A 16,317-nucleotide genomic window follows, 5' to 3' on the forward strand; every position below is an offset into this window, starting at 1 on the left:
ATTAGCTTGGAAAGTGTCACGAGAGAGAAAGACCTGTTCCGAATCACAGTGCTGATGAGTTGCTTGGTCTTTTTGACTTCCTCATGTGGGAGGAAGGATTTTCCTTCCTTGGTGTCAATCCTCAAGCCTAGATGTAACAGCTTCTGCGAGGGAACATTTGCTTAGGTTTATCAAGAAGCCATGGCTCTGTAGGTAATCGATTGTTTCTGCAGTGTCCTGGAGAGATTTCATCTTGGAGTGAGCTCTGATTAGAATGTCTAAATACGGATGGACGTGGAGACCTTCTTCCCTTAGATGCATGATAGGGTTGATGAGGACCTTGGAGAAGACCCTGGGAGCAGTTGCCAGGCCGAAGGGAAGTGTTCTGAACTGGAAGTGGCGACCGTCCCTGCAGAACCTCAGGAAACATCGGTGAGCTGGGTGCATTGGCACATGAAGATACACCTCCGAGCGGTCTATGGATGTAAGGAACTCTCTGGAGCGTAAAGCCTCGGCAATCAATCTTAGCGTTTCCATGCGAAAATGTTTTGTCTTTATGAAACGATTCACAAATTTTAAGTCCAAGACTGCTTGCCAGTCTCCGTTTTTCTTTCGAACGGTGAAGAATATCGAATACACTCCGCTCCTCTCCTCCTGAGGAGGAACTAATTCTATGGCCTCCATGTTTAGCAGATTAGTCAAGGCTTTTAAGGTGATGAGTCTTCTCTGGGGGTCCTTGCAAAGCAGGGATTTTATGAAATGATCTGGTGGGTAGGATACGAACTCTATGAAGTATCCCTTGGAGACTACTTCTAAGGTGCACACGTCAGCTTTTGACTCTACCCAAGTCTGATGAAACTGAAGTAGCCTCCCTCCCATTGGGCCCCAGTCTGAGTCAGGATTTTGGGGCTTTGGCTTCAAACTCCCCACAAGATTGATTGAGTCGGGTGGATCTGGATCCAAAGGAGGATCGTTTGAAGCTTGACTTCTTGTTGTTCCAAGAAGATCGTCTGGAGTCCTGGCGAACTCTTGCGAATGAGTGATGGGTACAAAAAGTCTGGAAGTTGGATGGACGTCTATCAGGCCTCCTAAGTGACTTGGGTAAAGCTTTCTTCTTATCTTGCGTTTCCATGAGGACTTTTTCCAGAGAATCTCCAAAAAAGCTTGTCACCCTGGAATGGGTAGGTCATGATTATGAACTTGGAACGAAGGTCCGCCGGCCAAGCTCTCAACCAAAGAAGCCTCCTTGCGACCAATGAAGAAGCTATAGCTAGAGATGAAAAAGTCAGAGCATCTAGCATGGCATCAGTTGCAAAGGTGTTGGCCTTTAAGATCCTATTTGCTCCTTCCAGGAGACGTCTGTGGTTCCCTAGAATCAGTTGGATCAGTTTACAAACCCAGACGCTCTGGTTACGATTGAAGCAATGGACGATGCTCTTATGGCCATAGCCAAGGCTTTGTGTGCTCTCCTGAGAGCCGCCTCAGCTTTCCTGTCCATGTTGTCTTTGACAGAACCTTGGCCGTCCTTGGCTAGGAGACCTGGCGACAGGAGGGTGGCAACCGGTGCATCAATGCGGGGAACCTGCAACAACTTGTTAGCATACGTAGGTAAAGCATATAATTTTTTAACTGCAGTCGGATAAGATTTGCTAGTCACTGGAGTAACCCGCTCGGCCTTCAACTGCCTCTCGAAATACTCTGGAAAAGGGAAAATCCTTTCAGCAGTGTCTGCCCTTGGGAAAAATTCCTTACAGCCTTTAGGTCTAGAGGACTTGCCCTGCTTAGGATCCTCCCCTTCCCCAGGAAGGGTTTCTTGAAGGTCTAGGGCGGCTAGAGACTTGGACAGAAGGTACTGGTAATCTTCAGCTTTGAATAACCTGTCTGGCTGGTCTGGCATGCTAACTATCTCCTCTTCCTCCTCTTCAGAAAGGAACTCCCCATCTTCCCTATCCTCGCTATCAAAGGAAGATCCCCCCCCAAGTCTCAATTCTGCCCCTGGTGTCGCTGGGGGCTGATTTTTGAGCTGCTTTAGTAGGCCATGTACTGGCAATTCGGCGTTGTTTGGGAAGGGGGGGGAGAAGTTGCCTCGCTTGCTGACCTGGGCTGGGACTGGCACAACCACATGAATTTCTCCCTCATGGTCTGCCTCAGGAGGGTCAGGAAGTCAGGTTGGGGGGGGAAGGGTAGCCCTGTTAGGTACGTTACCAGCTGATGCAGGGTCCAGAACAGCAGCCTGCGGGGTCCAATCTGTCCTGGAGGGGCCCGCTGCGGATCCTCCCACCAGAAGGATGGCAATCGTGTCATTGGACGCTATGCGCGGTTTGGCATGGGCTCCGCCACCATTTCCTGCCTTTTTTGTCACCACCACCTCGGTGCTCTTCTCTGCCTCCAGGCAGGATTGCACTGCCGATTTGGAACCTGCTCGTTTCTTCTTGCGTTTAAGGGGCATGCACGGCTCTGGTGCCGGAAAGGTTTCTGGGATTCTGTTCCTGCTGTGTCAGCCGGACGGTACCGGGCAGCCCGGCGTCTCCCAAACTGAGCGCTGCTGTAATTAGGCTCCCCTCCTCACCATCCATAAAACTCCCATCGGAGTCTATTGGCTCCATAGTCTGCAGATCTTGCTGGTTGTATAGCTCAGCAGAGGCAAGAACAGAGTAAGAAACAGCAAGGAGGCAGGGACTATAGTCTGAAGAAGCAAGGAGTGGAAAGAGGAAGGTTGAGTAAAAAAAAAAATGAAAGGAAAAGTGAAAGGAGTGAAGAGAAATGGCAGAGAGATCTGCCACAGCTACTGCTCTCCTTGGAGGCAGGAAAGAACTGAGGGAGAGGGTGTTCCCACAGCCAACAGGAAAGAGAAAGAAACTTGACTTCCTGCCTCCCTGATTGGGCAAATGGAATCACCCAAGATGTCCTGCCTCAGAGGGAGAACAACAGATTTTCCAAAATAATAACAACAACAGCAGTAGCAACCACAACAACATTCAATTTCTATACCACCCTTCAGGACAACTGAATGCCCACTCAGAACGGTTCACAAAGTATGCCATTATTATCCCCACAACAAACACCCTGTGAGGTGGGTGGGGCTGAGTGAGCTCCTAGAAGCTGTGACTAGCCCAAGGTCACCCAGCTGGCTTCAAGTGGAGGAGCAGGGAATCAAACCCGGCTCTCCAGATTAGAGTCTCACACTCTTAACCACTACACCAAACTGGCTCTCAAACTGGAAACTGAGAGGCATATGTTACTTTATTGATTTTACCTCTATGCTTGTTCCCAGGCATTACATCCAAGCCTCACTCTCTACTGCAAATCTGTCTCTCATTGGTAGTAGCTAAGCCAGCAGATGTAAACATTGGCCTGTCCTAAGGAACTCTGCGAGAGTAGAACTCCCATCTGGGATTTCCAGGCCCAAGGTCGTAGGCAGCCCCGATTCCAGGCGCCCTCGCTTGAAATTTAATCCTCCTTGGTTTCATGGGACCTTCTTACTTTCGAGTAAGCGGCCATAGGAGTCTTTCGGCTTTCCTGAACACACACACGCTTTTTAGAGCCACCCTACACCCATAGGAAGAGGAAAGTGAACTTGTGACATGACAAAGGTCAACCAGTCAGCACTCCACATAGCCCAGGTCTGTGGAAAGCAGGCAGAACCAGTATTCCACTTCCATGTAAAACTCAACAAGGCTGAAAGTACATACAAATGCTCAGCAAGCAGGCCCACCATTCAAAAGTATGTATGTTTATATACAGCCAGTTTGATGCATCTCCATTCTCTGCTGTCAACTCAATTGCCTTTCCAACACTCATCCTATCACATCACAAGCCATACTTACTTGGAATCAAGACATCAATTTCATAAGGAACACATCTCCCATAGTACTAGAACTTGGGGGCTCCTGTACCTATTGCCCATCAATGAAGCCGATGGACCCTAAGTACAGGACAGACAAAAGGACATACTTCTTCACCCGATGAGTAATTAAATCGTGGAATTTGCTGCCAGTCAATGCAGTAATGGCCACAAGCACGGATAGCTTTAAAAGGTTAGACAGATTCATGGGGGACAGGGTCCATCAATGGCCCCTAGCCATGGTGAGTAAAGAGACTCTCTGTATGCAAAGACATTACATTCTGAAACCCAGGGTCAGGAGACAATATGGGGGGAGGGGGGACTAGCCCCTATGTCCTTACGTGTTGGCCCTCCAGGGAAACCGGTTGCCAACCGTGTGAAACAGGATGCTGGACTAGACGGACCGCTGGCCTGATCTGGCAGGGCTTTTATTATACTCCTATCCAGTAGTCCTCACTCCACAGCTCAGAGAGAGCCACGTTTTCAATTACCATCAACCAAAAGAGCACACCTGGACCTGGGACAACTCACAAAAGCTCATCCCCTACCACAAATTTTGTTAGTCTTATAGGTGCTACAGGACTCTTGCTCTTTTCTACTGCTACAGACAGACTAACACTGCCACCAATCTTGATCTAGCTAGAATGAGAGTCCATCTTGGGAGAGCAGAGTGATTACAGAAGCCGAATGATAATAGCTGGTGAATGACAAGAGCAGGCGTGATCGGGTAGGGTGGGATATGCAGAGGGGCCGTGGGTGTGGAGGAACCAGCATTAATAATGAGACAGGAAGACCACGTCTCAATTCAAACTGGCCAGTCCCTTCGACAAAGAATTAATGGACATAACTCTGACATCAGAAACCAAAACTTTCAAAAAACAGTGGGGGAACATTTTAACCTTCCAGGACATTCAGTTGCTGACCTAAAAGTAGCAGTTATTCTGCAGAGGAATTTCAAAGGGATATTAGAAAGAGAAACTGCTGAATTGCAACTGATAACAAAGCTCAAGACAATGCATCCACCTGGACTGAATTGAGACCTAGACTTCTCATCTCATTACTAATGCTGATTTCACGCCTGCTATTGTTATTTACCAGCTATTATCATTCAGCTTCTGTAATCACTCCACTCTTCAAAATATAAAGACAGATGGACTCACATTCTAGCTGTATCTGAAGAAGTGAGCTGTTACTCATGGAAGTTCATACCCTACCACAAATTTTGTGAGTCTTATAGGTGCTACTAGACTCTTGCTCTTTTCTACTGCTACAGACAGATTAACACAGCTGCCCGTCTTGATCTTAATCCCATTGTTCCTTTGCAAGTCTATGTACACAGAATCAACCCCTTACCTCTTAAGTGCTAAGTTTCCAAAAAAGCAATGAATAGAAGATCGTTGGGAGTGGAAGAGATCTGCACAAGAAGCTAAGTGTGTGGAGGGAGGGGCAAGCAATAAAAATGAAAGTGAAACTTTTTTGAGTAGAATACTCCACAAGTCTTTGGATCTTTGTGTGTATAGCCTGAAGTTTATCATATTATTCTTTTCCTTGAGGAGAAAACTTATAATGGAAGCAGGCTGTAAAAGAGACCTAGTTTGGGAATATTTTAATGAAGTTCCTCTACCTATAGGTGAAGCAGGCGTGCGTGCAAAATGCAAACACTGCCACAAAGAAATGCACGGCCTGGTGGCCCGAATGAGGCAACATCATGAGAAGTGCTGTGATGAAGATGACCAAAGGAACATGTCTGAACAGGCAGGACCCTCAGGCTGGCACACGTTTTGATTTCATCATATTTAAAGAATGCCCTGAGGAACTATCATGTTTGAGCAGAATTGTATTTGTTATTATTATTACTGTATGTTACTGTCGTTTTGATGCAGTTGTTATGAAGACATAAACAAGCAAATATTCCTTTCTGGGGGAGTACTGAGTGGCAGTGAATACAGTGAGTAATACTAAATAAGCAGAAATGGTACAAATAATAAAATACCGGCATTGACTTTTTGTTTAGGGGAATCCATCATCAACATAAAGGATTCTGGACACTACCCCCCCTTCGAGATTACCATCCTCCTGTCCTACAGTTTCAGAGTTATCTGTCCAGGAGACTGTTTCAGTCACATCACACATATCACACACCCACAGTGTATCACCTAAAAGAAAGAAAAAAGTCAACCATCTAGGAACCACCTGTAAGAATCCACCAGTTGAATCTCAGTAACTTCACTGCAACAGTTCAAGACTGTATGAGTTAAAGATTCATTGATGATCCCCAGTTCAGCATCCAAAAATGTTCTTTGTTAGAAATAAAGTCTGGCTCTCAATACCCAGCATATATAGACATTTAAGCACAGCCTCGTTCTCCGCTTTTATCTACCGCGGATCTATCTACAAGGAATGGGAAGGAATCCAGCTACAGTAGATATCTACAGGAATGCGAGCTAAGAGAATGTTTTTATAGAGTCAAGGTTATGTATCTATGGCAATGGCTCCTTTCTTGCTAAAAGTTCAACATAGTCAGATAACATAGTCTCTGCTGTGTCATCTAACAGGATCTTTTACACACAAGATTTTACACAGCATGTCACCGAAAATCAAGCCCCAGAATAATAGTTAACATTAAGTCCCTAAAGTATGGCAGGGGCTGCTAGATCATGAAGCGTGTAAAGCATAGCTTATGGCAGGGGCCACGACCCTGACACCACCATAGATAAGATAAAAAACAGATTAGGAAAAAAGTTAATTCATGAAAAAACTGCCCAGTTTGTTTACGCAGCAAACTCTTCTTTCCATCTGACTGAAAACCCACACTTCACTAATATGGTTCAGTCACTGAGACCAGGATACAGTCCACACAGCAGAGTAGATGTTTCAGGGAAACTGCTGGATAAAGTACATGACAGAGAAATGGAGCAATGTGCAACTGCTCTAAAGGGTAAAATTGTTAACCTAAGTCTTGATGGGTGGAGTAATGTCCACAATGATCCTGTTCTATGTGCTTGTATAACAACAAAAGAAGGGAATGTCTTCCTTGCAGAAGCAACTGATACAACAGGAAATGCACACATAGCAGAATACTTACAAGTGGCAACAAAGACTATAACATGTGAACAAAAATTCAAATGTTTAGTACGCAGTTCGGTCACGGACAATGCTGCAAATGTGTCCAAGATGAGAAGAAATTTAGAAGAGCACAAAGGGAATACAAAGCTAATAACATATGGCTGCAGTGCTCATTTGCTGTACCTTCTAGCCAAAGACTTCAGAGTTCCAGAAATAAAGACAAATGTAGTTGAAATTGCTAAGTACTTCCATAGCAAGGAAGGAACTCTAGAGTGGACTGTTTTGAGTTGTTTGGACTGTTTTATATCAAGAACTGGCCCATTCTGATGACAGTTTGAGAACACAATCAAGGAAAAAAAGATGACACTGTCATGGCCAAAACCCTCAACATTGGGCTTAAGAGAAATGCTGAACGTATGCTGAGCATCCTGAAACCCATTTCTGAAGCTTTAAAATATAGAAAAATAGCTGTTTTATTGCTGACTAGCAACCAAACTCATTGAAAAAACAACGGGCTCTAGAAAATGGCCTCCAGAGGACCAGGCCACCGTGCCGTGCCTCCCCGCTGCCACACCAGGCCTTCCTGGGCCTCCCGAGGGCCGCGCTGCTGTGCTGGGCCTCCAGCTAACAGCAGTAGCTTCTTCTGCTGGCGTAGAAAGAATATTCTCTTCCTTTGGACTCATTCATTCAAAACTGAGAAATCATTTGGGACCCGATAAAGCAGGAAAGCTTGGGTTTTTTTTCCCAGATTATGAACAAAGATGAAGACAAAAATGAGTGAGCTACAGAAGACAGTGTTTTAAGTTTTTCATGTATGGACCGGGCAGATAATCTAAGAATTTTTTTTAAAAGATAATTTTGTTTAACCACAACAGTTAACAAATATGGATGTTTAAGAAAATACAAGAATACATATGCTATAATATTATTGTTTTAAATAAAACTATATAAACTGTTATTATTAAGGTAACGATTATTCTTCTCCTTCCAACAAAGTATAGCAGAAAAGTTGTTCAAATATGAATGATTAACCTATTAAACTGGAGATACTTCACCCCGCAATAATTTCATAATTATCTATCTATGATGTGTTTCTAATAGTATAACCAAATCAGTAACGTTTTGATATAACTGTAAAGCTAATATGAAAAGTTGTTATTCTAAAAATGAAACATTCATATGGTTGTAAATATTAAGATTATACTTCATCCTGGATAAAATTAATGATAATATTCTCAATGCTGAACGCTTTCCCGCCAGTTCCAGTTTCTATGAGAAATGGTTCCCTTTTCTTGAATTTATAGACATGCACGATTTACATCCCAAAATAAGAAATGCTCAGACGTTTTCTGATATTTGGTAATATTATGTATGCTTTGTTTAAAAGTTATTGTAATGTTCATATTCTTCAAAACTTGTAAACTATTATTGATTAGTTGTTGTGTTACAGTTGATGTTCATTGTTGATTTCTATTTGTTGTATGTTATAAAGCTTATTTAAAAAGTAAATTAATTAAAAAAAAATATTAAGATTATACCAGCAAGAGTGAGTCTTTATGCAGAAAAACATGATTTAAATTTAGACATCCACCCTGACTCAAATTATGCATATTTACCCAAAGCAAACAAGGACAATTCCTTTTTTTTATGAAAATAAACTGTGCTGCCTAGTTTGGTGTAGTGGTTAAGACTGCGAGACTCTAGTCTGGAGAACCAGGTTTGATTCTGCACTCCTCCGCTTAAAGCCAGCTGGGTGACCTTGGGTCAGTCACAGCTTCTAGGGGCTCTTTCTACACCAGCAGAAGAAGCTACTGCTGTTAGCTGGAGGCCCAGCAGGGCAGCATGGGTGTGTGGGGATAATAACAACATACTTTGTAAATTGCTCTGAGTGGGTGTTAAGTTGTCCTGAAGGGCGGTATATAAACTGATAGGGGCAAGAATTAGTAAAACAGAAGACAGTAACCCTCGTAGAAAGTGAAAATTGACTTACATAAGAGTAAATGTTCTTTTTTAGTTGTAACTTAACATGTTTTTAGAGGGAAATTAATCAATTAGCAAAGAAATATACAAAATATTATTGGGAAACCACATTTAAATTAGTCTTTCTTTTCTCATTGAAATAGCATTCATTTTACTTGAATCTACCCATCCTGGACTGTTACTTTGGACAGACATATACAAACTCATATATATATGAGTTTACATATATATATCTATCAACTATGCATAAACAGATGCAATTATGCCTAATAATATTTATATAGCCTATTTAAAAAGTTCACATAAATTATCTCAATAACCTTTGTAATACCTATTACTGTAATACCTATCACAATATAGTGAAAAGCTTAACACTTACACTTTTTATTTATTTACTTTATTCGATTTGTATTCTGCCCTGCCCGCATCAGCAGGCTCAGGGCAGATCATTTTATCATTAAAAAGCCGTAACAATATTCCAATCCACTGTCAACAACAGAGTAAAGCAAGCTTTTGAATGTGCAGAAATTATGCATGATCACTGGCAACTGTGACAACATAGTACAAATGTGATGAATGCTGACACTATTAAATGATACAATGATCAGCGGGCGATCTTGTAACTGTCTGACAAACCTAAGCTGGACAAGGACATACATATGTCATTTCTGCAGTTTGCAACATTTACTGCGATATATATTAATTAAATAAAACAAAGGACAGAATCTAAAGATTTTCTAAAGTGATGTTTGTTGTCATATTTTGGAATGTTTAAAAGCACTCTCATCTAGCAGAACTTTGGTAACCAAAAAGCTACTATGAAGTCTATGCAATTGCAGTAAACAGTTTATATACTCATATTTGTTTTACTGGACAACTAATGTCTATTCTAGTTATCTGAAAACTTATTGTACAAAGGAACGAATGACTCTGGTCTACATTCTGTATGAAAATGTGCAATTGCACATCCATGAACTTTAATGCAGGCCTTCATTTTTTAACCGCCACACAAACAAAATCTGGAATGAAAACTAGAGCTCCACATGCACAACAGCTGTTAAAAACAAACTTTTACATTTTCTAGGCTAATTTGGCAGCATTTTCTTTTTGTTTGCATAGACTAATGGAAATATTCATCACCAAGGGGGGGGGATCATATAAACCCTTTCCCAAAAAATCCACGAGATGGTGGACTCTCTTTCAAAGTTCAGCCTTCAGCCTAGCATTTTGCAGAAACGCAATCTCCCTCATCATCGTGACTAAGAGGACAGGAATAGTATGTCTATCTAAACCTATCTGCTAATATTTCTGTTTTACCTGGTTGTTTCTAAATAGAAAAACCATGTCTGAAGTGGCTATTACTAGCAATAATGGCTGGCCGAAGACTGCACAGTGAGTTCCTTGACCAGTGATTTCAATACAGGTCACCCTGATTCAAATCCAATTCAATCCACTCTGATATACTTACTTTGAACTTGATGAGGGATACTAAACGTGTAATTAATTTTGAACAGATGACGTCATTAGTTGTGGCTCGGGTGTCTACTTTATCATCACTGTACAGGTCAGGACATATGTGGAAAATACATCATGGATACAATCCAGTCAAAATTAGGCTCTTCTGTGTCACCCATTTCGTCATAAGAATTAAGAATGACACAACAGAGCCTACTACTGGCTGGGTTGTGTCTGTGTGAAAACCGGCCCTTTAAGCCACTTCACATGTGATTCTTTAGCGTAAAGCCCAAATACAAAAAAAAATGCATACAAATATATGCATTGTACAGATATGCTCACCAGGGTACTGGGATTAACTGATGTGCCTCATGGCCCTCAGTCATTCTGAATATCTGTGGAACACGCTCCAAACACACATGTTCAGGATGGTGATAATGTTGTACAAGGCAAAATAAGGTACAGGGCTATTTTTTTAAAAAAAAAATCTTTAAAAACCGCTATTGAAGTTCCCATTTTTCACAAGAGGTGGTTTTCAAACAGCAAATGTGTTACTCTATATCCTTTATCATTTCTGCCCCATCCACTTACCCACTTTGAACCCTTTCACCTGGTGTCTCACACCAATATTTAAACTCACAGCGATAACTCTTTACAAAAATAGGAACACCAGATTTAAAGACAGTCATACATTTAAGTAAACAGATTTAAATAAACATGCCTAGTAACACAGCATGACCCCTTCACACAAGCCCCTTCCAGCGCTTTTGAGCTTCTCTCCTGCTGCGGGGGGGGGGGGGGCGCAGGTGTGGAAGTCAGAAATACAAGTCTAAAGAAGGGGTTTTCAACTAAAAAGGTCAACTCGTGGCCATGCAGGGACATAGATTTGCAACCCAATCTCAACCTCCATCTACCTGTCACCGTTTGTTTCTATCGGGTTGCATATACGTGGTGGCAGCTTTTCCACGGTTCACTGTGCGTGTGCGTGTGCGCGCCTGGCTGCATGCAGGCCCCACAGCCTGACGATTTCCTGGGGCGCCCCCTCCTCGTTCCCCAGGCGACACTGGCACGGCCGAGGGGCCGCCTTGCCGCCGCCCCACCCACCCCCCTTGAGGAAAGCCCCCGTTTTCTCTGCAGCCCAGGAAGGTCTTCGGGAGCAGGCGTGGAGGGCAGGAGCGGGCCGGCAGACGCGGCCTCCGCGGAGACCCCCCCCCCCAAGGGCCCCCAGGAGCCGCCAGGCAGAGGCGATGGGCCGCCGCGGGTCCCTCCGAGAGGCCGCGCGCGGGCTCCGGGCGGGCCAAGCCCTGCGGGGCGCGGGCCAGCGACGGAGGCCGGAAGGGCGGCGGGGGCCCCGGAGCCGAGGGGCGGCGACCCTCGGGGGGGGAGGGGGGGCGGCGGGCGGGCCTTTCGAGAGGCACGCGCGGCCTCCCCCGCCGCCCCCTCGCCTGGGCCTGCCTGGGCCGCGGAGCAGCGCCGCCCGCCCTGCCGCCCTCGCCCGCCCTTGGCCCGGCGGGAGCCTGTCTGCTGGGAGTGTGGCCCCCGCCCCGAAGGGGACCCCCGCCCCCCGCCCCGAGGATCAAGGCGGCCCCGGAAGAACAGGCGTCCCCCCCCCCCCGCCCCTCCAGGCCACCCTCGCTGCGGCGGAGAGGGAAGGAAGGCGGCGAGGGGGGCGGGCGAGGGGAGACACCCCCCCCCACACACACACACACCGCCACCCCCCCCCCCCACCCAAACCCCAGGCCGCCCCCGCCGCGCCGCGCCGCTGACCTCCTCGCTCTTCAGCACCTCCTTGAACTCCCGCTTGATCCTCTGCACCGCGATGTTGGCCATCTCCGCCGCGGGCTCCGCCGGGCCGCCCACCGCCGATGCCGCCGCCGCCGCTGCGCCGGGCCGGGCCGAGCTCCGCCACCCGTCGCCGTCGCCACCGCGGCCGCCGCTGCTGCTCCCGCTCGGCTGCTCCCGGCCCTGCCAAAATGGCGCCCGCGCCGAGCATGCGCGCTGGGCCGCCGGGCGCCGGCCTCTTCCTCCCCTCGGAGCGGGGCCTTTCGGGCAGGGGCGGGGGAGGCCGGGGCGGGGGGACGGAGGCGACGCCGACGCCGAGTCCCGCTGGAGGCCCTGAGGCGGCCGCCGCCTCTTCTCTTGCGCTGCGGTTTGTCCTTCAGACCCGGAAGGCCCGTTCAGGAGGGCGCCGGCAAAGAAGACCCCCCCCCGCCCGCGACAGGGACGGGGCCGTCGCCAGCGGCCGTTGTGATGCCCGCCCCATTGTGTGATGCCCCCCCCTCTCTCTCTCTCTCTCGCACGCACGCACACACACACACGCCCCCCCCCGCCCCGCTTTCCCAGGGGCGACCCCCGCGGGACCCTCTGGGGCGCTCCCCAGGCGGCCGCGCCCGTGCAGGCTTCCCCGCCGCTACCTTGCTGGGGAAGGGGGAGTTTTACCCACCGGTGGGATTTACAACCGACAGCCTTAAAACGGCGGTCCCGCCTGGGGGCCTGACAAGCCTGGCGACCCCCTGCCAACAGGCCGGACCCCGCAGGGAGCATCACCGCGTCGCCTGCCCTGAGGAGCGGAAAGCTTTCCCCGCGCAGGGCTCTCCGGCGGCGGCTCCAAGGTGAACTTGCATTGGCACAGGCTGTGAAGGAAAGGTCCGGCCTCTACCCCAGCCCCAGAAGCTGCCGGGCAGATCCCCCCCCCCCGCTTCTGCACAGCAAACACGCAGGTGCATGGGTTGAAGTGGCTTTATTAGAGCGCCATCAAGTTCAAGGTGCTCAGACAAGTGCATGGGCAGAAGTGACATGGGGTGGGGGGTCGGTAGTGTTAGTTATAGGGAAGGTTCCCACCATCAGGACAGGGACCGTTGAAGTCTGGACGCAAAGGAGCCGGGGGGGGGGGGGGGAGGTTTGAAAAGGAGAGGCTAGGTTTGGGCTAGACAGAACAAAGAATGAAATCATCTCAGTCCCCAAGAAATACATTTTGTGGGGGCCACAACCAGCCTTCAAGGACAATTGCTGGAGGCAGCGGGGAAAGAAAAAGTAAATTCTTGCAAGATAACCTACTGCCTTAACATCAATAAGAAACTTCTCCTGCCCTCAGAGGACCACTACGTAACACAGAATAGGTACATGGCAGATATGCAGACAGGCATATATGACAGGAGCTAACTACTAACAAGTGGATGCAGAATGAAGATGTCAGCTCACTGCCTCGTCTCTGTAACAATCCCCGCTGCCATTTCTGTCTCCATATCCACGCAAGAGTCATGATCACAGGACCCAGAAACATCAGCTATAGTATAAAGGTCTTCACGTCCACATCCTCTAACATGCTATGTGCTATCATGTGCCAATAATGCCTGTCTGCCATTTATGCTGGCCAAACTGGACTTCTCAAGATAATATACTGACACTAGTCAGGCATCAACAACACTCAGAAACTCCAGGATCTCCACTCATATCTGAAGAAGGGAGCTTTGACCCTCAAAAGCTTATACCCTGAAAATCTTGATGGTCTCTAAAGTGGCATTGGACTGAAATCTCGCTACTCCAAAACCAGTGGTGAGGGGCAGAAAAACTGCTCTAGATACTCATCAGTAGAGAAGACGCTTCATTGGAAGAGTCCCAAAGGCTCCGGGGAGAAGCTGGTTTCAGGTGGGTAGCCATGTTGGTCTGCAGTAGAACAGTAGGATTTGGGTCCAGTGGCACTGTGGAGACCAACTAGAAGCTGCTCAGCTGGAATTCATATGTAGATCCAGAGGAGTGAGCCGTGTTAGTCTGTAGTAGCAAAATAGAAAAGAGTCCGGTAGCACCTTTAAGACTAACCAACTTTACTGTAGTATAAGCGTTCGAGAATCACAGTTCTGTTGCATGCATCTGACGACGAGAACTGTGATTCTCGAACGCTTATACTACAGTAAAGTTGGTTAGTCTTAAAGGTGCTACCGGACTCTTCTATATGTAGATTTGATATTCTCAGATTTGGATAAAATAGGAACTGTTCCAAAAGCAACTGGCCTGCCTTACAGTTCTGTCCTCACTATTCAGATTCACTCTACTTTGCTTACTCTTCTACAGTTGGTCATGGTCCACATCCAATCTGATTCCATCTTTTGGATCACTGTTTCTTTTGAATAGATCTTGTTTTCACCTGTGCCCTACTTTGTCCTAGGAAACCAGGGCTTCTGGGTTCCCTTTGTAAAAAAATTCCGTTCTGCTCTTTTTAGCTTTGCGCATGAGTGTATGTATCGGCTGAGTGTAAAAAGGGGCAGCACAGTCTCTGGCTCACAAAATCTTGTGCCACAATTAATTCATTGGTGTTATTGGTGTCACGAGACAATTTGGTTACAAATTATCAGGAATATGTGTGTGTGTAAAGTGTCATCATGCCACAGTTGATTTATGGTGACCTCCCCCCAAGGCAAGGGAGGAACAGAGGTGCCGTTGCCTGGCTCTCTCTAGTGCCCATGGACTTCCTTGTTGGTCTCCCAGCAGCTGACCCTGTTTAACTTCCAAGATCTGACAAGATCGGGCTAGCCTGGACCATCCAGGGCAGGGCAGCAATATATACACATAAACACGTATACGTGTAAATGAACATTCATTTTGGGAATGTATACACACATACATATTCAAATCCATTATTTGAGGAATAGGATTACATACTTTTTGTTATTTGCTTCATTTATATCCCACCTTTCTCCCCAAAGCAGCTTATATTGTTCTCCTCTCCTCTATTTTATCATCACAACAAACCTGTGAGGTAGGTCAGGCTGAGAAAGTGTCACCCAGCAAGCTTCCATGACAGAGCAGAGATTCAAACCTGTGTCTCCCAGATCCTCAACTGACACTCCTAACTGCTACATAATGCTTCTGTGGTTCTAGTAAAATTCTTAGTTTCTCATCTGCCAATTATTGATGACTTATAAAATTACTACGTATCTTCAGCTTAATTGTTTTTTTCCCCGTTTAATAGATAAAATTATCACCTGGAAATGCTCCAAATTTTTGTAAGTTTCAGCGGTTTTGGAATAAGAGAATTAACCAGTGCAAAATGCGGCACTAACAGGATTGTTGTAACTGAAGGAAATTAGTGTAGAAAGGATATATGGGGTGTAATATTTATATCTGCCAATTGAGAAATTTTAATTGTATGTGGAATAGTGTTTTAATGTTTTTTATAATGTTTTTGTTTTTAAACTTTATGTAAAAATTGGATGTTGTTACACCGCCCTGAGCCTGTTTGATGGGGAGGGCGGTCTAGAAATGTAATAAAATAATAATACCTCAATCACTGGTTGGCAAAAATTGTGCTCTATTCTGCACATTTGTTTGGGGCAGTAAGAGATGATGGCTGCGAGAGGTGTGGGGTGGAGTTGGACTGAGGGAGGGTTGGTGTGGTGGGCCCTTCGGCAGGTTCGTGTGAGAGGTTCGCATTGAAATGGCCCCTAGAAAGGTCGTGCACCATCTCCCCACGAACATTTAAAAACCCAGCTGCCATACTGACTTTTATATAAAATTCCTTTTGAGGAACCTTGTACTGTTTTTCTTCAACTGTCTGTAGTTTCCTTGACGTAATTTTTACCTCAGAACACAGAGTCCCACAGCTGACCCATCAGCCTGCCAGCCACACAGGAAAGCCAGGCCCCACAGGGAGGTTGGCAACCCTAGAGGGGCAGGCTGGGAGGTGTATTTTTTCCTCAGGACACATTTAATGATTCCCAATAGCAACTGTCTACTCTTTAGAATGTTGGGGAGATGGCCAATCAGGTTGCATGTGGAAATGACCTCATGGAAGGGTGGCAGCTGGTGGGGGGAGGGAGGAACACCCTGTCAGCCACGCAGGGAAGCTGTATCCTTATGGGAAAACCACATTTTACCCCTTTTTACCTCCTCAGGGGGCGAATCTCTTAAAACCCCTTCTTAGTGAGCCTCTACACCACAAAAGGAAGGTCCTCCCCAAATTTCACGTTTCTGGGTCCAGGGGTTTGGGCTGGGTG

The 16,317-nt window shown here is 46.4% G+C and overlaps 1 protein-coding gene across 2 annotated transcripts in view; it reads right to left on the reverse strand.

Annotated features, from left to right (window-relative positions):
• The window catches only part of UBE2K (ubiquitin conjugating enzyme E2 K), a 57,758-nt gene extending 45,448 nt beyond the window's left edge, over nt 1-12,310 (reverse strand). The window contains exon 1 of one of the 2 annotated variants that reach the window (XM_054989763.1): nt 12,092-12,310. In XM_054989763.1, the coding sequence (XP_054845738.1) occupies nt 12,092-12,154 (63 nt within the window). In that variant the 5' untranslated portion in view covers nt 12,155-12,310. The remainder of the gene's footprint in view (nt 1-12,091) is intronic. The other variant, XM_054989762.1, reaches the window with a different exon arrangement.
• Nucleotides 12,311-16,317: the final 4,007 nt, after the last annotated feature.

This window comes from Eublepharis macularius, chromosome 10 (genome assembly GCF_028583425.1).
Source record: "Eublepharis macularius isolate TG4126 chromosome 10, MPM_Emac_v1.0, whole genome shotgun sequence".
NCBI classification, from domain to species: domain Eukaryota; kingdom Metazoa; phylum Chordata; class Lepidosauria; order Squamata; family Eublepharidae; genus Eublepharis; species Eublepharis macularius.